Below are 25,161 nucleotides of genomic sequence, written 5' to 3'. Positions count from 1 at the left end.
TTTGTCTTTTGGCTCCCCTTCAGCATATTCATTAAGTGGTAATAATTAACTAAATAAGCTGATTAAAAGCAGTTCCTTTAGAAAACTTTAAAATCCAAAGATATGACCCTGGTGAGTTTGCTGCCAAATTGAGTGTTTTCATAAGTATAGATTGTCTAAAAACATGATTTGCCTTGTTTCATAGTTAAAAGTTTATCATTCAATAAGAAGCATGAATAAGCAGAACATTTTGGTGAAATTATAGAGATTTGGGAAAGCAATTTTTTTTATTCAAAAGTTATGAAATGTCATGCAGTATTTGCTTTTTTAAAATTGAAAATTGCTTTTTGAAAATTTTATGAAAAACCGCAATGATTTTTATTTTATTGAAAAGAGAAAAGCAGTTTCAAAACCCTACTCCAACGAGTTTGAATAGAAATCTTTTTTAGACAACAATCCACCTATGCTGGGATATTTCATCATTTATTTTCAAGTGGTAGTGTTATTTTTGTTTCTGTATGAAGGAGATAAAATGAATACCTGCTTTTAGAATTAAATCACTTGTCTGCAAATTTTCATAATAGCTGCTATAAACAAAATAATAATTAAGTATATTTTGTAGGTTTATTAGATTTTATATAACAATCGATTGTAGTTACAAATAGAGATTACCAAATAAATTATCTTCACTGTTAATTTGGCTTCCATTGTAGGATAAAAACTTAAATATAGTTACTTAAAATTCAATTTTGCTATATGAACAAATATTTATTGAGCGAAATAAAAATTCAGTTTCGTGAAGATAAAATTATTCTTTTGGAAACAGTGCAATAATGTAAGAAATTTCCTTTTGAAGATATTATTAAGAAATGACATTCTATGTTTCAATTAAATGATACTGCTCTTAAAAAATACTTCCTAAAGTAATATATATATATAATATAGGAGAGAAAACCAACTCAGGGGCAAATAAAGGATAATTCAAATTAAACTTCTTTTCAGTTATTTCTGTAGAGAAAATTTCTTATATTTTATTCCTTCCCAGTTTGAAAAGCATATTATTTCATGAACATTTACAGAAGGGAAAAAGTTATGTAGCTACATATAGTAATAACATATTTTCATTCAATTGTATTGTTTATGCATATATTTAATTTTTTAAACTTAAGAAGAAATTTGTGACTGATTTATTTATAATACAACAAAAAAATTTCATGGAATTTATAAGCAACAGGCATTCTATGGACTATTAAATTTTTTAAAAAATCTTACAAACTTTTAGTAAGAAATGTATTGTGCATGGCAGATTTTAAGTCCAAATTATCCAAACAGTTTTGTATTGATCATTATATTTTAATAATGCATGCAATGTATTAGAAGTCTCTTATACATCCTCAAAATGTGCATATGGCATATTAATATTGATTTTTCTTTTCGTATGACCATTAGATCTGCTTTACATGTAGAATTATACAATTCAATGCAATACCTAAATCTGAACAAAACTTCTCACAATTCCCAGAAATATCTACTTTCCTAATTTGAGACACAATTAAATCACTTCCGATTATTTTTTCTTCGACATTTTGGAAAAATTGTTGAGTTATAAATTCAAAATATATGATAGCTTTAGCATTTATTAATCCTATTTTTGCTTGATGAAATTCTAACCATATGGTTGTATAACCAAAACAGAATGAAAAGAATGTTCAATTTGAATTACCTTCTGTCTTTACAGGAAAATTTTGTAGTATTAAATATTTGTCAGTACTATAAGATTTATCGGTGCCTTTTCAATGAATCTTTAAAATTCTATTGATATTGTATAGCTTGACAAATTAACTATGTGACCAAAACTGCCAACAATTTTATGTGAAAATAATACTTTAAAATGAAAGGAAATATTTAAACAAAACTCTTTATTATGTATCTAGTTCACTTTAAAAAAATAAATCTTATCTATTATGAAGTGGCTAATATTCCAATTAACCATATTTAAATGTTTATAATACAAAGAGATAGTTGTAGAGCATTTTGAGAAATTTACTTGGCTCACAATTTTTAACTGCTTGTCAAAAATTAACAGCTACATATTATTGAAAGAATTTTGTGTGTTCAAATAAATAAAACTTTGCAAGACATAGTATATGCTCTGATTAAAATTGTTGAAAATACAATGTAAAAATTTATTATGAATATTTTTTTTCAGTAGACATTTGTGCAATATAAATGGAAGTCAGCCCAAACTTTATAGAAAGCATTAAATTATTTTAAAATATTGTCTACTTATTGTATAAATAGTATTTTTGCAATTTGTACACATTGTGATAATTCTTACACTAAGTCATCTGTGCCGTCCGTTGTCTAGTCAGCTTTTAATCTACATCATGTAGAACTTGTGCAATAACATTACTTTCAAATTGCTGGGATGCATGTTTGGAGAAATATCAAAGTACATAAATGTGAGAATATGCCTTGAAGAAAGTTTTTTAGTGAATATTTTGCAGGAGAATGTCCATCCCGGTGTTGCTGTTTTGATAAAATTTATAGAACTATAACTGTAGTAATGTATTCTGTTGAATTGTCAAAATATGTTGTATTATAACTAAAAATAAAATTATTTCAAGAAATTGTCTTTATATACATTTATTGGAACATACATAAACACTTAAAAAATTTTAATGCCAGTGTTACACCAGCATTACAATATGTACACATTATGACAAGATATTTTAAGTGGTTTGCATACAATCAATACACATCAAACAATGAGACACAAATAAGTCCATTTTCATGCAAAACACAGTTTTTAAACATCCAAATGAATGGACAGAGTGAATTTGAGACCAGTCACTTGCCAATGAGAATCAAGCTTGTTGTTCTCTATTTTCTTCTCGCTCAGGTGCAGAATTAATATTTCCTTGGAGGTAATTCAGTCGCCTACGACGCAACTCCTCATTTGAATCACTGCTAGGAGTGCCAGAGTGCGAATTCTCTGTGCTGTTCACATGATCTGAGTGAAGTAAATTAATTAAACATCTAAAGATTAGAATTTTAAAAATCTTACATGATTTATTTTGTAGCTACTAAAATAATTATAAAATTTATATATTTAAAATAATTTGTATCAAACAATTAAATTTCTTAGGTCAATTTAGAAATTTTATAAAATAGCCACAATATTTTGAAATGGTGATAGAAAAATTATGCAATTCATATTAAAAATTTCGTACAAAAAATTTCTGAAATGATTCAAACATGAATTAAAGTTGAAAGGAAAATTCTTTTGAGGAACAAAAATGACAAACTTTTGAATAATACTGGCTGTATTTTAAAAATTCATTTTAAGTCCTGTATTAGTCTATATTCAGTGCTTGTCTGAAGACAGCTCTTATATCTATATGGAAAAAGTTTTGTCAGATAGCATTGTTGAATGCAACCCCAAGGAGTTTGAACAAGTTTCTATGGAAACAAGATTGTCTTTATCACTATGATTATGGTGTTAGAAATAGATAGCAAAGACATTGATGATCTAATGAAATAAACATAGCCAGAACTGCCTAAAAGTTTATGGACCTGCATTTTGCATCACAGCAAAAACTGCAGAGTATATTTGTTTGGGAGAGAAGGAAATAGACTCCATAGAGCAACAATCTTCCAGCAAAATAAAAGAAATGCTTAAAGCATGGGAAATTATTGCATTGTTTGTTGAAAAACATAACCCTCATATGGCAATTGCTTTGCACATTATAAATTCATTTAACAATAATATGGTATCTCATTTTTGCCAATTTTAAAGCATAGGTAAAGATTAATGTTCCTAGGCATTATTTTTGTTGTTAAAAAAGCATGCATTATTATAATTTGGGGGGGGGGGAGAAAGGAATGCAATGTCTTATTTAACATGGATTCCCAAGGAAAAAATTTGTTTCATATAAGTATTTCAAACAAGTAACAAGTTCATAACAAGTATTTCAAATTACAAGTAAGATTCATAAATGAATTAAGTTTGATATGCAAGATTCCACTATGACTCCCCCCTTCCAAAAAAAAAAAAAAAAAAAAAAAAAACATGCAAATGTGCAGTTTTCTATTTTTCTTTATTGGTAGACTTAAAAAAAATCATTTTCAATACTTCCTCTTAATGCATCAATAATGTGAGACCAAGAGTAAATACTGAACAGCACAAGCACGGTAGGGATGAGGGTTTTTCTCTTGTGCTCTTCTATATGATAGCTGTAAATGTTGTTTTAGTTATCTTGTATTCTTTCTTAGTAACTGCAACATTTTATTCGTAACTTCATAAATACTGCTTGCATTCAGAGGAATTGAAACTTTTCTTTGTTTTGTCATTATTGCTGCACTTTGTTTCTCAATATGAAAATACTCAATGAAATGTTTCTCAATATGAATATAAAAACAAAATCTTTTATTCACAAACATATAGGTAGATATCTTTAAGCATTCTAACAATTTTTTCTTAATACAGTCAAACCTATTTTTGAGCGGTAAATAGGTAAAAAAGTAAAGAAAAAAAAAAAGCCAAAATTTTATAAATAGCTATGACAATCTATTTTTTACAACATATTAAAAATATACACAAATATGCAGTGAAGGGAGGCTGCATATAGCATAAAAACAGGTTTGACTAATGTAAAGTAATAATCAACCAACAATTTGTTTATTTTGCAAGAAACTGAGCATCACTTTGAACCAAACAAACAGTTTTAAAAATAATAACATAAATTGCAAATAATATATTGCTTGTAACAATAAAATATTATAATAAACTGAAAAAAAATCATCATTAATATCAATCTAGAAATTGTCATAATTATTTTTAAATCAGTATTGTACAACTTTTTACCCACCCATTATATATTGACTAAGAAGTAATAATTAGAGTTAATATTAAGAGTAAAAGAAAAAATAATAATTATAGTGATGACTTCTTTATTAACAGTTAAAACAATGAATAGTTTTAAAGTGCAATTAATAGAAAATTGATACAATGTAAACCTTTTATTTCTTTAAGTATCAAAGCATTGATTAATAAAAACCTAGATGAACACTGATGAAGAATTACAATTTTCTTCCTTGGATAAATGAATGTCATTCTACTTTAACTTTTGCACTTTTTCATTGAAATATAAATAATAAAATTAGCTAAATATATAAAATGTATGAGGGCTAAAGATAATTTATTTTTCAATATCATATTCAAATAGAAAGTAATTTCTACAAAAACATTAGTTCCAGATTTTAACTTTTAAAAGATAAACACCAACTAATTTTAAGAAGTGTAGAACAGAAAATGAACAACTCACCCCCATTTATGGTTGGTGCATCCTCGGATTTTGAAGGATTTGAATTTTTTGCAGTGCTCTGACTTGTATTTGTATTGAGGTTTCTGAAAAAACAAATCAATTGTATTTGTATTGAGCTTTATTTGCACAAATCAAGATAAATAAGAAAAAAATATTCAGATATGTGATCAGAAAATGCTATGCAAGAATAAAAAAAAAAAAAAAATTCCCCCTCCCCTAAAACTACTATAAATTTGTTAGGAAATAGCAATTATATAATCTTCAAAACTATATGTTTGGAAGAAAATATTTAAAAAAATTTATAAGTTCTCTTAATTTTATTGTTTTTTTTTATTGAAAAGTTTTACAAAAAATCCATTTATATTTTAATAAAAATCAAACAAGGAAGATTTGATTATTTGATTTTAGTCTCTAATTGTTTCTAAAAATAATTTCTCTCCCAATGACTAATTGCAATCTGATCTCCATATGTCAAACATCGATATATCAAAAATCTTTTATATTGAACTCTTTCTATGGACTTAGGATTTTTATTCAAAAAATAATTTTTATACATCGAATTCAATTTAAATTTAGACTCAAGGTTTCTTCAAAAAAAAAAAAAAAAAAATCTAACTAAAAGATTAAAAGTGGACTTTATTTTCAAAAGAATTCAACAAAATATTTTCAAAAAATATAAGGGGTTGTTTATTTTTATTATTAGGGGATAACAAGCATTTTATAAATTGTAAATAATGTACATTTTTTAAATAAATTAACTGTTTTAAATCTTCTTTAACTGAAAAAAATTACGTTTGTTTTTATTGAGAAATTATGTAATATGTATTTCTCAGTATTTTTTCCACAAATCGTCAAGTTCAATAAGAAAAAGTTCGATTATATTTTATCTGAATATATTGACCATTGTGAAACCACAAAGAAATAGTACAATGGTCATTTTTGGCTATCTCGCATCATCTCTGATCAAAGCAGTTTATAACGTGGATACACTTTACTTTATAAAGTATTATAAAGTAAAAGAAATTTGGCAAATTGAAGATTTTTCTTTATTTAGGGTTTAATAAAAATTTATAAATATATTAGAATTAATCACTTTGTTGCTAAGGGTAATGAATAAAAATATTAGACTCTAGTTTATGGAAGGTTTAAAATCATAATAAAATAATAATTCTTAAAAGCCTCTTTATGTTATTAGGAATTGTCATGTATACAAATTGTACAATGTATACAATTGTTCTACAATACAATGTATTTGTATACAAATACATTGTATTGTAGAATTGTGTTTGTATAGAAATGTCATAAAATATAACAAAACTCATTTGTTTTTAACAAATCCTTGGGTAAAAAGAGAAAATAACAATGAGATGATCAAAATATAGAATTAACATATAAGTAGGATTCCTCAAAGTAATATATATAAATTCATGCACAAAAGAAAAGTGTATATAAAACTAACAAATTTGATTCATTGGCATAATTCATTAGTTGGATAAAATGCTGAGCATCTACAACACAGCTACACAATGTCAGCGAGATTTTATTTGTACATACATTAAACAAGATTGTTACTGCATATAGTAGTTCAGCAGAAATATAAAACCTGGTCATTAGTTTTTTCACTTGTTACAATGTCCTTTTAAGAATTAAGTGAAGAAAATATAGTAATCTGCTAGGACCGAAAGTTAACAGCAGTTTATCCCAGTGAAAGAATGATATCGTCACATTAGATAGCAAGAAGTGAAAGAGCATAAAATGGATAAAAACAAGATTACAATAAAATGAGTGCAGGAAAAAAGGATAGCATTTAGGTGAGCTTATAGAAAATCATGAAATACAGTTCCGAAATGTATTTTTTATACACTTATTTCCTTAGATTTTTTTTAAAAATCATATCTGTGCTCATTTATATATATATATATATATATATATATATATATATATATATTAGATTTTTGCTTATTACTCAATCTTATCATCCCTGCAATCCATTTTTAAATCTATGAAATGATTATTAAATGATGAAATGAAAATTAAATGATCTTAGAAATAGCAAAAATTTTCAATTGGAAGCTCCATACAAATAAGGAATTTCTTCATACATTGTTGATTGTTGTCTTTAAACTAAAGTAAATAAAAATAAACTTAGATCTGAATTCAGCCTATAAAGAGTTAATGAGAAGAATTTAAAAAACTACATGAAAAGAATTTAATAATTTAGAAAAAAATACACCAGTGATGCAAAAATACTTTACAATTTTTATAAAATAAAGATAAATACCTTGATGAAATCAATGTACTATATTGCTGCATTTGCAATATAGCACCATCTAACATGCTCTGTATATTTCGTAAGCACCTTATTCTTGCTTCTAAATTCTCACGCTCTTGACCAGCCAACGCTTCTAACTCTTCCATGGAAAAGGAACCAAGGTCTGTGGCAGGAATTGGGGGAGGTGGGGGAAGAACTGAAAAAAAAAATGCATAATAGTTTATTAAATTATTTATTGCATAGTTATTAAAGTTTTTTTACTAATACTGATATTGGTTATATATTGAAGTAATCTCTCATAAAAATAATTTACAATATTCAATGGAGTTGATTCACGGGGCATTACATTCTAATCATGACTGTAACTGCATATCATCTAACCATGCAACTAAATGTGACACAATGTAAAATAGTATCTTACACTATGTTTATGTTATGACAATGCATTTACATTGTGTATATACATATATAAGAAGAAGAAGTGAGTTTTTGTTCTATTTATCACACTTGATGAGAAAAATGACTTTTACTCAACAAGTTTTTCTAGATTCTACTTAATCCTTCCATATTATTTAAAAGCATTAATTCTGAAAATATGAAGGGATGCTTTTAGACTTATATTTATAAACGTAAGTATGTTTGCATTTATAAATGTAAGTACTTTTTTTAAATGCATTTGTGGCTATATTTCATTAATCAGACTATATAAAAAAGTATCAGTAAAACTCATTTAAGTAAAAAGAAAGTAAAATATAAATAAAATAAAATTAACTAATATAATATAAATGTTCAGTACAGTTGAGATTAAATTTAATCTAATACCATCAACAAACAAATGATTTTAATCTAATAGAGCACAATATTTAATATATAAAGTTTCAGGGCTAAAAATAATTCAGGGCCAAGCTAATTGAATTCTTATGAAAAAATAGAATTATAATATATATGTAAGTAATGCTATCTCTTATTTTAAATTCTAATAAATTTTCTAATTTTTATTTTAAATTAACTCATATTACTCTATTCTAAAATGTTCTCTTATTTCCTGATCAAAATCCTACTTTTCTTTGAATTATTTCTAGCACACACTCTAAAAAATTGCTGACACTGTAAGTTCTTATACTCTGAATGAAAGGTTAAGAAAATCCTAATGCCTACAGCATAATTTCAGAAATATCTAAGATTTCTTTTCCTAAATTGATGTGTCAAAGAAATCCTTATCAGAATCTCAAGGCAAAAGTCTAAGATAAAAATTTCAGACTTTCTGCTTGTGTTCCAGTATGAAAGCTCATATTTTTTCACTGATCATTTCACTGTACAAATCATGCTCTTTCATGGAAAAATAAATTGAAGTTGTGTTCCAAATTTATCTTCTTTTCAACCATTCATTTGCAAAATTATGTTACATATATAGAGAGAATTGGTCTGTCATATTAAATATATTTTATTTGCATATACTATTGTGTTTTTCACTTCCAGAAGAAAGCTTAAATCAACTGTGATTGGACTGTGCAACTTGTGGAGTCTTGTTGATTCGTGACCTCCGTATCTCTTGGAGGTCACGGTTCATTGTGTATGCTTATTTGCTTTGCTTCCTCAAAGAAAATGAATAATTAAAACTTGTTCCCTTCATGTCCAGTTGCTTAAACTGGGTAAATTATATATTTACAATAAATGGCACAAACAGTTAATTATTATTAAGCATCTTTCAATTAAGTTCATCTCATCATATTTTAAAAACAGTTTTTGTTTAAGAGAATTTCCATTAAATATTTTACTTTTTTGATGCATCAATTCATTTAAAGACACGCTATATAAAAACATGTAGTGAAGATGACTCGCACATGTATAAAGCAGAAAATGAACAATTGTTTGAAGGGAAAAAAAAAAAAAAAAAAAGACTAGTTTTTAATGTTATATGCAGTGATAGTTCTACACACAATGGATTTCAAATTTGAATTAGTGGAAATCATTTCAGATTTATAATGCAAGATTGAATTAACTCTACTATTTCATTAAAAAATAAATTAACTACAACTTTTAAATTTACAAAGAATTTTGAAATATTATTTTATCTTCATAAAGTTTCCTTTTAATATGGAAATTGAATTTTCCTTCTTGAATAAATACTTACAAAAGGGCATAGGGAATGGAGGCATGAGCATAGGTGCTGCATTTGGAGCCTGCTGATTGGTAGATGCACAAGGAGGAGCTGTAGCAGCAGATGCTTCACCAGTTTGAACACCAACTGAAGCTATTAAGGTTATAATAATAAATAAATGATTTTTGAATTAGTATATAGCAGAAATCTAGCTTTTATTATTGCCACATTCATTTAAATGAATAGTTCAATAATGAAATACATAATAAAGATTAAGAATTTTATTAAATGTTCATAAACTCTGAGGCATTTAAATCACCAATAAGCTACAGAGAAATATTTGTATAATTAAAAGCTACTCAAGAAATCAGAACATAAAGATCCAAAATATTGTCCAAAAAAGATAAAAATGCGGTTTAATTCTTTACCTATTAAATATAGGTGGTATTATTTTAAATTGCAAAACAGCTCATCATTTTTTAAAATTTTTATGCAACCCCTCTAGACAAACTTGGTCAAATGAAAAGTTTTTCATTTCCATCCAACAAGATCATTAGAAAAAAACTGCACAGTTGTATCTTTAAAACCAAATGAATTGCAATACAGAAAGAAAGGGTGGGGGATGACTTATGCTATTTTTCACATCACACATTTTTTTTTTTTTTTTTGCATTGAAAATAAAGTTTCATATACAAACCGACTGTGGAAATTTTTGGATTTTGGAATTGGAATATTTTGAAACACCATATATATATATATATATATATATATAGGGTGTTACAAAACTAATGGTCCATACTACAGATCATTCAGTGGAGAAATCTTGCTGCTTCTCTGGCATTGCCATTTGTACGCCCATACATGGAGCATATCTGCCTTCTCCAAATTCGAATAGTGCGGCATCTCTGACAAGGAATAGCATCAGAATGATGGGCTCTGTGAAAGATAGATGATTTATCTACTTCAGACGAAGCGTCCTCTCACCCTATGTTGTATGGTGAAAGTTGTTTGCTTTGACAAGTTCTATCGCTCCTTACAAGATGGACCATTAGTTTTGCAATATCCTGTAATATTAGCCAATTTATAATATTTTTCAGTCATTAGTTATTATCTTTTATTTCAACAATTTAAAAGCTTCTTAGTGTTTGTTAGACATTTTTTCTGGTTTTTTTTTTTAAATATTTAATAATACTTTACAAAGGCATTTTGCATATTAAGACAAAACTCTTGAGACTGGATGATTAGAGACATCCATAAAAGTTCTGCCATTCATACACAAATAAATTAAGAAATCTTTCAGTATCTACAAGCATAGCCTTGTTAATACTACACCAACTTCGCACAATCACAATGCATGTGACAATACAAAAATTATTTTTTCTATTTCTCAAAAATTAGAATATTCTTTGGACCTCAAAATATTAGAATAAAAATAAACCAAATGAATTTCTTCATAGAATCAAACTTTTATTTTGTATTCAATTTTTAGTTTTTTCCAAGAAAATTTTAAATTGGGATCTTTGCATGAAATGGATATTCATTCTTTGGAATAAAAAACTTGCAACAAATTAACCATTAACTTTTCACAAAATACTGTATTATTTTTCAATAAACAGGTCTAACAGGTTGCAACTTTTAAAGCAACAAAATTATTTGGCATACATTCATTTCTTTTTTGTAATATTCTTCACAAATAAAAAAACACATTGCTGGTAGTAGCACAAAGATCTGTGCACATAGTAGTCAGACAAGTATTCAAATAACTTGTAGTCACTATTCCAAAATTATAATTTTTTTTTTTTTTCTGTCTAGGAAATTGGTCTGATCTAAGCAGAAAATCAAAATGAGTTTTAAAAAAAGAAGTGAGAAGAGCTTCCACATTTAAACAGAGTGGATGGTGCTGTTTTATTTTTAGAGCTGTAGCTGCGATCGCTTAGTCTTGAAAGGTTTAAAGAGGTCAGCATTTTACACATGAAAAAAAATAATAATTTAAAATTTCCCAGTTTTTAAGGAAAATTTCAAAATTCCCTGCCTTTTCGCTGTTTCACAAATGTTTTTAAAAAAATTTCCTTTAGTTTACCAATCTCCTGATACAGTGGCAACCTTAATAAAATGATAAGGACAATATATAATACAAAAGCATTACTTAAATGTTTGTTTTAAAAAAATTATATTTAGGATTAATATTAAATATATAATAAAATGAATAACGGAAATTTTTTTGCTGTCTTTCCAATCAAATATTGACATGAAATATTCTGGGAAGTTATAAAATGCAAGATAAAATTTATCCTTAGGTCAATATTTTCATTCAGAATTCAAGTCTACCAAGCTAAAAGCAGGAACTTAAAATTTCACACAATATTAATATGCCATTTTACTCAAAACTTTATAATTGCTTTTCTAATTTTGAAAAATTGAAATATATATATATATAATTACATATACATCTTGATATGAAAATAGAAACTTATTCTAAGTACTAATGTAAGGCATTATACCTGCTTGTGGTTGTGAACCATCAGGTTGAGCAACAGGTTGATCAGTGCTAGGTGGTGGTTGTGGAGGTGGAACTGGTGGCATGACAAATGGAAACATACCTGGAAATCCACCTGGTACAAAACCAGGCATGCCCGGCATACCAGGCCCTAAAAAAAATTAAAAGATGAAAATAGTCCTAAATATTATCACTGATAAAAATAGATATCAAAATTTAAAAATAGTTAAAATTCCATTTATGCAAAACAATTCAAAAAACTATTATTTGATAATAAAAATGTTACATTTTTTTTCAAAAAAAAATTTATTTATTAAGGCATATAATTAATATACATTATATATAATATAGGCACTTAATAAATATTTATTAAGGCATATAAAAAATGAAACTGAAGTGCTCCATAGAATCTAAATTTCAAATTATCCTTCTCTAACAATAAATGGATTTGTGATAACAACAAATCAATTTCAATAATATTTTCATTTCTGTTATGAATTTGTTTTCATTCTTCATTAGTTTAAATCAAAGCATCAAATTAAAATCATAATATGTTTTCTTAAAATAAATTTTAAAAAGAATATCCAAGGTAATCATAATTTCTGCTGCTTGAATTTCCCTGACTCTTCCCTGATGCTCCCAAATTTGTAAAGAAATTTCCCCAAATATTTATTTATTGTTTTTTGTTTCGATGCATCTAATATCCTCAAAATGATGTTGCTTTCTTTTCTTTTTTTATTTATTGCAAAATGTGTTCTTATGTGATAATTATATGTGAATAATTGTCTATATGTGAAAAATTGTTTCAATCTTTTCAACTAAAATCAATGTAAAATGAAATGAATCAATGTAAATGAACGCTAAACAAAGCAAAAAAAAAAAAAAAAAATCAACCACCAACCAACTACAGTAAAAATACCGTAGTGACTGAATGCTTAATTTGAAACATACAGATAAAAGTAGAAAATTGGATCTTACCATCAATTTTTTTATTACATAAAAAGAAAAATGTTTTAGAGGTACAAATTTTTTTAAAAATGATAGCAGGAATAAATTTGGCAAATTTTAGTAGCAATCAGTTTTATATGCAACAAAATATATGAAAAAAATGCTGCCTTCTCTTATTTAAAATTTGCAGAAATTACAAGAGAAATTGCACAGCTATAATGTAGCAAGCAAATTAATTTTTGTGTTTAATATTACTTTAAAATTATAGAGCATTTCGTTAAACATATGGTAAATATTAAAGAAACACAAAAGAAAAAATTGCCAAAAGAAAATATTAGTGCTAACATCTATTTCATGTCATCTGTCCATATGAAGAATTTCATACAAGATCCATATTCAAAATGCTTAAAAATTATTTTTAAAAAATGCTTTAAGAAAATATTAACAATAATGTCCGGTACTACATACTTCAATGAAAAGATCTTCGAGAAGAGGGAAAAAATTGATTGCAATAAATTGTTTTGAAATTATAATAATGGAATGATATTTAACATCCAGTTAAAAACAGTTTTGAATATAATACTTGAAATTCATGCTTTCATAATATGCAATACAATTGATTTAATGTTTAATAGAAGAAAAAAAAGTTTTACTTACACACACACACACATATATATAGTATAATTTTGTCAGTTGTATGACCAAAAGGTAAGAGACTTTTTGAATGAATTTAAATTTCTTTTACCATCAGAGATATAATTTTTACACAAGAGCAAATGCATGATGTGTGCATTCACACCAGGAGATAAGAGCAAAACTACAAGAATTTTCCCTTTTAATGGATTTATTACGAGATTCTGATAGGGATTTCTTTGACATGTGTAGATTTAGGCAAGGGGATCTTTGACAAGAATGCACGGGAATTAAGGATTCATGGCACAGGAAACGGCAGTCAGTAAATTTTTAAAGCAGATAAAAATAATTAAATAAAAAAAGAGGGATTTGAATCGGGAAATAAAGATATATATATCCTTTTTAATACAATAGACCCAATAAAGTTTAAAATCATAATAATTGGGCCTTAATTGGACTGCCTTTTCCCAAAGAAATAAAAAGTTTTTTCTTTTCCACAGTAGCTCCAAATGTTAATTCAATTCTATTATACCTAAAATGTTTTAGCTAATGTTAAACTTAATCTCAATTATGACTCAATCACAAAACAATAAATTAAATTATAACAAAATTATCATTGCAATACTATAAATAATGCAAGAAAATGGGGTAAAGGATTTTTTTAAAAAGATAAGTGTATAGAATATAAATATCATGCAAATAATTAATTAATAGACAAAAAACACCAACACAATTTGAATCAGAATTCATTATAATTTAGATACATAAGAGTTCTTTAGAATTGTAAGAATTTCTCAAAAATCACTGATGAAGCATCATACCCAAAAATTTGATCCTTCAGAATTTAAATATAAATTTATGTCAACTTTGCACATGGCCTCTGTTTCAGACTATCAGTAAATGACTGATTTTTAATTAGTTGCTAATGATGTTTCCTTCTACTTAAGAAAAAATACCAGAAAATTGTCATCTTTAATAAAAATTACCAATTTAAAAAAATTTCCAGTTTTTGGTTATAAATTTCCCAAACTTTTCCCTGATTTTTTCTGATTTCCCAGAATTCCCTGACGATTCTCAGTTTTTCCAGTCAGCTGGCCACCCTGATATCATATAATGCGGAATTTTTTACAAGGATTTTATGCTATTTAATAAGCAAATGATCCCACATTGTCTATTTCTGACAAGTGAATAATATTACATCTGTAGTATTTTGTACAATTTTTTCAATGATGCATTACACTTACAATTCGGAATATTTGGTGGTTGTGGCTGTTGAGGTTGTGCAGGTGCAGGAGGTGGAGCAGTTTGAGCTGGTGCAGGAGGAGGTACTCGTAAAACATCCATTCGGCATGTAGGGCATGTTTGCTGTCTTTGAAACCATGATCGTAAACAAGATGCATGAAAAATATGATTGCATGGAAGCTTCTTGCTGCTTCCAGAACCAGTCATTTCCTCTCGGCAAATAATGCATACATTGTCCACAGTAGCAAGTTCTTCAGCAGTTGCATCAGGATATCTGATATAGAAAAATGTTGATTTATTTTGACAGTTATTTTATTCATACAATCAATAAAATGACTATAAATAGTAAAACTTTACTGGATATTTCTTATAATTTTTATGAATAACTTATTTGGAAATTTTAACAATAAAAAAAGTAATTGAAGCTTTTTTAATTAATCATATTACTCTACCTAAGTTATAAAAAAGCAAATAATCATTAAAATTTTGCAGAAAATTAATTATCTAACATTTAAAATTATTTTTTGTTTATTCATATTTTATGAGATGTTGTATAATTTATAAAATAGCAATAAAACTTTACCAACTTATTGTTTGCACTTGTACATAGGTTATAGGCATAGTACGATTATTATATCCTAATATATAAAAATGAATTTTTGTGCATTAATATTTTCAGCCCTGCCATACCATTCATTTAATTGAGATAAAACATTGCCAACTTATTGTTTGCATGCGCGAATGTTATAGTACTATTATTATATCTAATAAATAAAAATGAATTTTTTCCCCTATTTTATGTATTGCCATACTGTTCATCTAATGGTGATAAAACTTTGCCAACTTATTGCTGCAAATCTAGTAAATTCAAGTTTTCCACCTGGCCATTTGTATGTTAAATGTTCACAAGTTGGATTGACAAGAAATTTATTTGTTTTTGTTGAAGACAGAGAAACAAATAAATATTGTCTACCTAACGTATATATATATATATATATATATATATATATATATATATATATATATATATATATATATATATATATATATATATATATATATATACTTCTCATTTAATTTCAGAGAATGTAATCATTGTTGACAAGAAAATAAATATTCTTTCTAACATACCTAATTAAATAAGATAACTATTTCAAATTTCAAGCAATATTTCCAAAATTATTTTTCTTGCCGGATACCAACCCGTGCTTAATATTTTTGACATCAAAAGAAGGATAAATCGATAATATATTTGTTAATACATATTGCCAACTGAGAATTTTAATTATTTTTATAACTAAATAATTGAACTTTATTTATCTTATTAATAAAATGATGAAAATAGCAATTTCTTAGTTGTAGCATTATAAAATATCATTCAATTCATGCAAAAATATAGCTTACAAAGTATTCATATTCCTTATGGCCCGTCTGGACATTATTACATCATTGACAGCTTTTTTGAATGACCTAAAAGAAACCATTATGGATCAATAAACTGTAGGGGAGACAAAAAATTAACAAAACATTTATTTAAATGTCTTGTAATTATACAGAAAAAAGTAGGAACAAATAAAAAAAAATTAATGATGCATGAATATCCCAGATCTAATAAATATCTGTATTCTTAGAAAGCATAGTTCAGAATAAGGAACAAATAGAAAAAATGCAAAGAATTTACTTACCTCAAGCTTAAATACATAGGCCTTATCGCAAACAGTGGGAAGGTATGAATCTTTATCATTATTGTCATAAATAGCAAGTACAACACAACTTTGAACAAACCTGAAAAAAATTAACAATTACATAATTAAGCAAAGAGATAATGATTTTTAAGACCTAATTATGAATAAACAGATCTTTAGTTTTTCATAAAAATTTAATGTTTATAATCAGTTTTTTTAATGGGATTAATATGCAATTTTATATTATTCAATAATATGTAGTTCATTTTGAAAGAATAATTAAATACTGTTATGAATTTGTAATGTTATTTCACAGCACAGTAAATCTCTTGACAAGCAAAATAGTTTCACAGATGGTTTTCTGATGGACGCTGAATGGAGCCGAAACAATGATCGACAACCTCAGCAGAAAGATTTCAGAAACGGCAAGAATCTTGGTAATAGCTCCATTGAGGTAAGTTATGGTGATCTTTCTTTGACTTGTCAAGAAAGAAACAAACAAAAAAAGTTTTTAAAAATCAGAAGGTAGAAATTAAATCAGTCAGCATTGAATCAACAGATGAGTTCAGCTGAAGGAGGCACTCGGTAATTAGCAGATAATCAAAAGGCACAAACAAACATTGAAAATGTTTCTCTCATGCGAATAGCAGAAGTATCAAAAGGCATGTGTAGACAAGCAAAGTTTTCTCTTCTACAAATTCTCTTAATGTTTTGTGCTATTCTGGTTATTTATCACCAATTTGTTGCTTGAGCCTCTTTATTGCAAGTGCTGTTCTTGTGTATGCATTGTATATTCATGTTTTTGTATAAAATATATGACATTATTTGTTACTGAGCCTGTTGGACTCTATTCACCATACACTCATTGCAGCAGAGTTTAATTTCTGAAATGTGAATTTTCCATGACAATGCTTTACAATAATACCGATTTGGAGACAGAATTAAAGCAACCTGCTCATCAGCACTTAATAATTTAAGGTAAATGTGAAATCCTTTTATTTGAAATACAAATAACAATGAAATATTATAGAGAAATAATTTATAATTTTATAAAAAGAGAATTAAATTACTCAGCAAAAGAACACACAATTATATAAAAGTTATATGCCATTTTTAAGATCTTATTATTTTAAGGAATAATGCTATTAAACAACTTTATAACTGTATTATAAGTTATACAGTTTAAAAGGATATGTAAGCCCTACATATGATTATCTCCATATTTAATTTCATAAAAGCTAAGTTTTTATATAGTATCATGCTGTAAAATAATAGCTCAAGTTATAAGAATTTTTAGAAGATAAATTCTTACCCATGACTAGTTCACTATAGAGGAGGAAAACTGCTTTATTTTCCCAAGGATTTTCACTCTGGAGATCATAAGTATGCAGTACATATTTCATAAAGATGTTCACAACAATACTCAAGAGAATGGCATACTGAAGAAGGGGAAAGTTAGCATACATGATACAATGTTACAAAATTGCATAATATAATTAATGCAGAGTAAATAGCTTCCAATTATAACAAGGCCACTTACTTCGAAGCCAAACACCAGCTGCACTGATGCTCCTTTAGTTAAAGTGCTGTGATATGCATGACTGACAAAAAAGTAATCCAAGATGCCCAAAAGCAAAAGAAGTGCTATATTGATTGAACAGGAGAAATCCAAACAGATATAATTATATGACAACCACTATAATATGAGATAATAATTTATCATTCAAGTGAGGATTCTCCTCTCTTCTGCCTTTCTCAAACATTTTCAAAGAAACAAATAAATTTTAGTTACATATAAGAAAAAGGGAAATTTTCCATCTCAAATTATTATTTAAAATATATTATAAAAATATTTATCCAGAAATAAAAAATAAAAAAATCTTTAATGGAATATTTAAAAAAAATTTTTTTACAGATATGATTGAAATTTCATATTGATATTAGATGTCTTTATATCATAAGTTTAACTATATCATCAAAACATACAAAAACTATAAACATACAAGCACAAAACAAATGCCTATCATTTCATGTATATAATTTTTAAGCGACACATAACTATGCATGTTGAGCTTTAACTGTAACTATACATGTTGAATTAAAATATAGGAAAACATAAATGAGATACTTACAAGAAACTCGAATATGGAAAAGCCATGAAATTACAGGGCTTCGTTCCATCTAAAATCAAACCAAATACAAAAAATAAGCTGAATCTTGAAAAACATACTACACAAGAACTATTATTTTAAAAAAATGATTTAATAAACAAAATAAATAAATACAAATACAGTTTTAAAGGAAGCATTTAATTTATTAGAATTAATTTTGAAAAAACTGAGAAACATACATTGAAATAAACCTAATGCAAGTTATTGATAATATATAATTTTTCTTATTCATCATTTCGAAAACATTATTTTGAAAGGTGCAAATGAGAAGCATAATCTTTCAGTAGAAAGAAATATAAAATTTGTACACTGTATCAAAATTTTATACAAGCAATTTCAATTCTATAATCTAAAATCAACAACTAAAATTATTTGTCATTAAGTAATTACCAGGATGTAGAATTATTATCAACAAAATATAAAATAAAGTTGGCCTTCCATACATAGAAAAACAAATTCATTTAAAGAAAAGAAAAAAACTTACATAATCAACTCTATCCTCTGCAAGCCAATGAAAGCATTTTAGAAACAGCAACAAAGTGAATAGTGCCACAAATTTTGGACTGAAATCATCTCGAAACACAGTAAATGCCAGACAGGTTTCTGTTACAGCATACCAAGATCGTTCAATAAGGTGCTAGAATGAAAAAGAAAATCTATTAAACAGGAATATATTTAATAAAGTAATTTCATCTTCCATAAGCCGATATTACTCGCTAGTCACATAGCAAATACAAAAAAAAAAAAAAAAGTTCTTATAATCATTAATTATCTTCTTTACTGGTTATTCATCAAAGCTTCAAAAAAAAAACTGAAAACTAAAATCACAGATATAAATGATTTTCCATTTCTAATTAGTATACAATTAATTAAAGAATCAAAGTTTTTTCAAGAACATTTATTACCTACTTGCTTATTTTCAAAATAATTTTTTAAACTAAGTATAGACAGTTTCTATATATCTGGGGGAAAAAAAGAGGGGGGGGGGATTATAACTTTCACTTCTCTTAATGTTTCTTCTAAATATACAAATAAAAATATACTTTACTTGTTATATTTTATTTAAAAGATAGGATGAAAGACAATTAGAACCGAAAACTAAATTTGCCTTTCACTAATGAATGATGCAAATATAATACCAAAATATTTATTTATTTTGACGATATAAATATTGAAATATTTAGCACTATTTAGTCTGCAGATAAATTAATTTCTTTATTCAATTGTAACACATTTTTTCCGACTAACTTTCTTACTATTAACAAAAGAATAAAACAGAAAATCCTCTAGCAATGATAACGGACAATTTCTCTCTCTCTTTTAACATTATCATAGACTTTCTACATTATCAAATCAGAATTCTCATCTATGAAATTATTTTTAGATTTCCATTATCTAAAGTTTAAAAAATTATACTGACATTAAAAGAACTTTCACTTCATACCTCCTGAACTAAAGATATATAATAATACACATATTAATATGTGCGTGTGTGTGTGTAAAAGCTCTAAAAATTTCTAAAGAAATAGTAATCAGAATGAGTATTCACTCACTTAATCCATTAAGAAGGTTTAGAAACCTACCTCTGTTTCAGCAGCCCTTAACTGGCCAAAAAATATCTTCCTCATCAGCTTGCCCATCAACAGGACTATCACAAATGCTTGAATGTACATAACCTTTCAAAAATAAAATATAGGTGGATGAAAAATTAGAAATCTATAATATCAATATTTTTGAAGAGCACTAGGATAATTAATTAATCAGGTATATTAATAATAAATTTACTATAGAAATTAAACACTTTTTATTGTAGCTATCACTTGTAAACATAAATGGCATTTTTTTCACAGAAAGCACACAAATTAATATTTATTTCTTAAAATAAAAATAAAATTAAAAGAAAATAATTTTAAGAAAATTGATTGTTGAAAAATAACATTTCAATCAATTGCTGTGCAAATCCCAGATCACAAAACCCTGAATTCAGTCATTATTTTTCCCCATAAAGTGTTTGAAACTTCAGTAAAAAACTTTGAAAAATGAAGCAATTTATAAAATAATTCAGCTCAAATTATGTAGAAACATTCTTTTGCAATTCTTATCAAATGAATATTAATTCTTCTTTAATAATAATAAAATGAAAGAAAATTAAATACTTATAATTCTTATATGTCTTCTAATCATACTACTGTAATAATAATAATCATATACTGCAAAATATCAAATGCACTTATAAAATTTCAAAACACTAATTATTTAATGTTTTGGGAAATTTAAATTATTTTACTGCTTAATTTTATTATTTCTTTGCTTAATTTATAAAAGGTTAACAGTAATTGCAACACTGTAAATAAATTTTGCTCAATCTATATTCAAAAGACAAAATATATTAAGGGTTTTTTTTTTTTTTTTCAGCAAATTTTAAGCAACATTTTTTAAAATTTAACCAAATGGAAAAAATAAAAATTATTACATATGTTTCTCCCACATTTTCTTTTACACCATAGAGCTCATATTAATTAAACTTGGAAAAATTATTTAATAAGTGAGCAAAAATACTAGGGGAATTTGACATCACAATCACAGCTACAATAGGGGTTTTAAAATCTTAAAACAGTTTAAAATGTTAAAAAAAAAAGGGGGGGGGGACATCTGAGAATATTTTTTAACCACTATATTCAATTCTAACAAAACTTTCAATATGTTTCTAAAACATTGGGGAGTAACCTAGATTATCCTGCAATGGTACAAATAATTTTTTTTTTAATTGTAACTTCTAGACTCTAACTATCTATTAAAAAAAGTAAGTTATCTATTGCTTCAATATGAACTTAAAAATACATAAGTATAAAATTCCGTCTCTTGATACTGAATAGATCAGATTATGTATTTAATAAAATTTCTGATAGTATCATCATTGTGAAGCATAGAACTAATCTTTAATGTAGTGGTTTGGTTATTCAAAATATTAAAATACCAGATCTACATTCACTTTGGATAGTTATAAAGTCCTTTTGTAAAAAAAAAAAAAAAAAAAAAAAAAAAAAATAGTAATGGATGGGCCAAGGAAGAAATTATTGTTCAAAATAAAACCAGAGTTATAAGCAAGACTTGAATATTTGCATTAAATATTACCTTTTAAAAATTCTTTATAAAATTAAAAATAGCTTTACTTTAAAAGCTTTTTAATAATTTAATCAAAAAAAATTATAGATTTTGTCTCAAAATACCAAAAAGTGCAGGACAAAGAAAAAAATATCAAGCCAATTAAGATGTGCTCTAAAAATTATACACAGAAAAATTATATACAGTAGTAAATTAAACAACCAACAATAACTTTCTTTTGGCATGGAACTAGTATCATCAAGATAAAATATTATCAATATTGTAATGTAAATAATAACCAAACAAGACACCAAATATTATTGTCATACTTTATTACATTAATTCTGATACCAAGTTAACAGAAAAGTATCCAACCAATTTTACAAAAAGCATACTCACCCCCATACTAGGATTTGACTTGGTGATATAAACCACCGAGGGGTAAAACTGTTTCTTCTGATAATATGCATTTCCAACTACAGCAACTGTTAGCAGAAGACTGCCGAGGCTGAATAATGCCGACCTCATTTTAGCCGTTTTTTGGCTAACTCAAAGTAACATCTGAAAATCAAGTCATCAACAAACCAATTAATTCTAAAAAAATTAACACAAAAATATTGACAATTTAATCAGATTACAATCTACCAATATTCTTTTAAATCAATTTTAATCTTAAACATATGTCAAAGTTAAATATTTAGAAAAATGGAATAAGTGCAACATCACTTTTTATAAATATAAGAGTTTTAAAATAAACTAAGGGGGAAATTTGTTCTCAAATAGTTTAGAGATGTTGGTTTCATTTGCATTTTTTTTTTTTTTTAAGATTTATATTTGTTTATTATTTTTTTCCCATTTCCTGTACAATTTATTATTCTTTGGTTTAATTTCATACATGAAAATAATAAGTTGAATCAATTAATGAAATTGGAATGATGATATTGGAATATTTATTCACATTTATTGGTAGAAGAGAACAGTGAAAGACCAGACTGCATTTCATTTCCCAAATGTACTCCCTTTTAAGACAGCTTTTTTTCAACTTATTTGAAATAATATAACAATTCAACATCATTTTTTTATTAATATTTATTAATATAACAATCAACATCAATTATAATTTAAATAAAACAATATATTTTTCAAAATAAGCATTTATTATAAATGATAATAAAACTAATAAGAATTTTACATTAATAATTATGATTCCACTTTGAAAATCCTGTGTAAAATCTGACATATTTCAAATAGTTCACTATGTCAATGATATATACATATAAGAAATACATATATTCAAATAATTTCATGGAGAAAGCAAAAAGTATCTTTAAAATGATAAAAATTTATCTTGTAATGAACATTTTACAAAATTACCTTTCAGACTTTGCAACATGTTTTAAGATAATTAATAAGTTTAGATTGCTTTTATCTAGGAAGAAAAAATGAATAATTCTAGTAGTTCCTATGTTTCTATTATTTTTTGCAGAGGAGCGTGTTTCAATAAAATAGATGTCTAACTTTCTCTGCACTTTGCAATATTAAATAAGAATTCAAATACGATTAACAGATATTGAAAATAAAATATTGTAACCTAAAGAAAAACAATTAATGGAAAGTAAAGTTAGTAAATTGCCCAATTATTCAATACATTGTTGCTAAAATATTTTAAATTAGTCTCAAGAGAGATTTTGTTGCAATAGTGTATACATAATTAAATGCATTTTAAAAAGTGAATTGCTTAGGGTAAGTTAAAATATTTTTAAGCAATTTTGCCAATTTCTACTTTTCATCTGAATATTTCCTCTTAAAGTTTTCGACATAAATTCTTTCTACTTTCATACAAAATAAGTGACAATTTGATAGTTTGATGTTTAGTGTTGATGTTTGATTCATGTTATAATTTTTTACTTTTTTATTATTCCATAAATATAGCATTTCTGGATGTAACATCTTACTCCATATCCAACTATATACAAGTTACTACCTCTCTCTTCTCAAAATTTTTTTAATCAAATTGTTAATTCATTGTTACAATTGCTTGAAATCTACATGATTACTTATTAATTTAAAGCATTTGTAAAGAATTTCTATAACTAAAAAAATGCAACCTTTTTTTTTTTTTTACTATTAATATAATTTTGCATGCTTTAAAATAATTTTTTTAAACATTGCTTTATAGAAAAAAAGTTATTTAAAAGCTTGAAAATGTGTAAAATGTTGTAATTATTTCATATTTTATTATCTTTATAAAAATATTCATAATAAATATTATTATCTACAGCAATAAATTTTGTTAAATTTTGCCAACATAGTTAGGTCTTATAAGAGCAGGAAATATATCATAAAATTAGAATTCTGACAATAAAACAGCGAGGAGAAAAGTTAGCTGCAAAAAAAATTAATAAAACAAAATTTTTCGAAAAATAAAATAAATTACATTTTCTCTAAGAAAATATCAATAAAAATTTCGCTGAAAAATACAAAACGATACTTCGTATCATCAGACGCTATATCAAAATTTTATAAGAATCCAAATTTATTTCACAAATTAATTTGAAGAAATTTAAAATAAGTCATTAGCATTCTTACTTTTAAGTTTTATCAGCAAAAGTTTTCCAAAAAATTATAACTTCGCAAATGTAATCTTCTCAAAAGTATGAATAAATTCCGGCATTTTTCTATTTTATTATTCTATAGAACGAATCACAATGCACAATATAATTAAGTGCAATAAATGCATTCCTTTCATTTCAAAAAATTTAAGTGAGCAATGAAAAATGCTTCAAAATATTATTTTAAACATCATCAGCTGTTCACTATATAAAATTTAAAAATATCTGTCATAAATATACGTCACTGCTGTCAATTTTATTTTGTTTTTTACAGCAATCACGACAAAAAAGCGTATATTATAATGTTGTAGATACATATAGGAAAAATGTTTTTTAAAATTGCAATTAACTTACAAGTATTGATTTATTTCTCCATAAAATCGTCAAAACAATAATTTGGAAAAGATTAAGGATATATCATCACTAGAAAAACAAGGTATCGCATCGAAGTCGACGAAACTCAACGTGTAACAGTTAAAAGCACTATTTAACTGTAGTTGCCTTTGTATTTTATTCAAAAGCGATCACAAAATAAAATTTAAATAAGAGTCAAATCGTAAAACAATTTAATTAAATAATATTAAACATA

The 25,161-nt window shown here is 26.0% G+C and overlaps 1 protein-coding gene across 1 annotated transcript; it reads right to left on the bottom strand.

The window, feature by feature from the left end:
- Positions 1-2,609: 2,609 nt before the first annotated feature.
- On the bottom strand, positions 2,610-25,056 carry LOC129965772 (E3 ubiquitin-protein ligase synoviolin-like). The gene is made up of 15 exons (XM_056079947.1): positions 24,927-25,056; positions 22,360-22,521; positions 20,439-20,531; positions 19,340-19,492; positions 18,817-18,865; positions 18,225-18,328; positions 17,997-18,123; positions 16,685-16,784; positions 16,404-16,469; positions 15,002-15,273; positions 12,181-12,327; positions 9,713-9,832; positions 7,588-7,774; positions 5,307-5,389; positions 2,610-2,992 (listed from the first exon to the last, which is right to left on the bottom strand). Exons 2-15 carry the CDS (start codon positions 22,486-22,488, stop codon positions 2,847-2,849), a joined length of 1,776 nt encoding a protein of 591 aa, XP_055935922.1. The 5' UTR covers positions 22,489-22,521; positions 24,927-25,056; the 3' UTR covers positions 2,610-2,846.
- Positions 25,057-25,161: the final 105 nt, after the last annotated feature.

Source organism: Argiope bruennichi, chromosome 4, assembly GCF_947563725.1.
Source record: "Argiope bruennichi chromosome 4, qqArgBrue1.1, whole genome shotgun sequence".
Lineage (NCBI taxonomy): Eukaryota > Metazoa > Arthropoda > Arachnida > Araneae > Araneidae > Argiope > Argiope bruennichi.
This window is presented reverse-complemented; position numbering and strand designations above follow the sequence as displayed.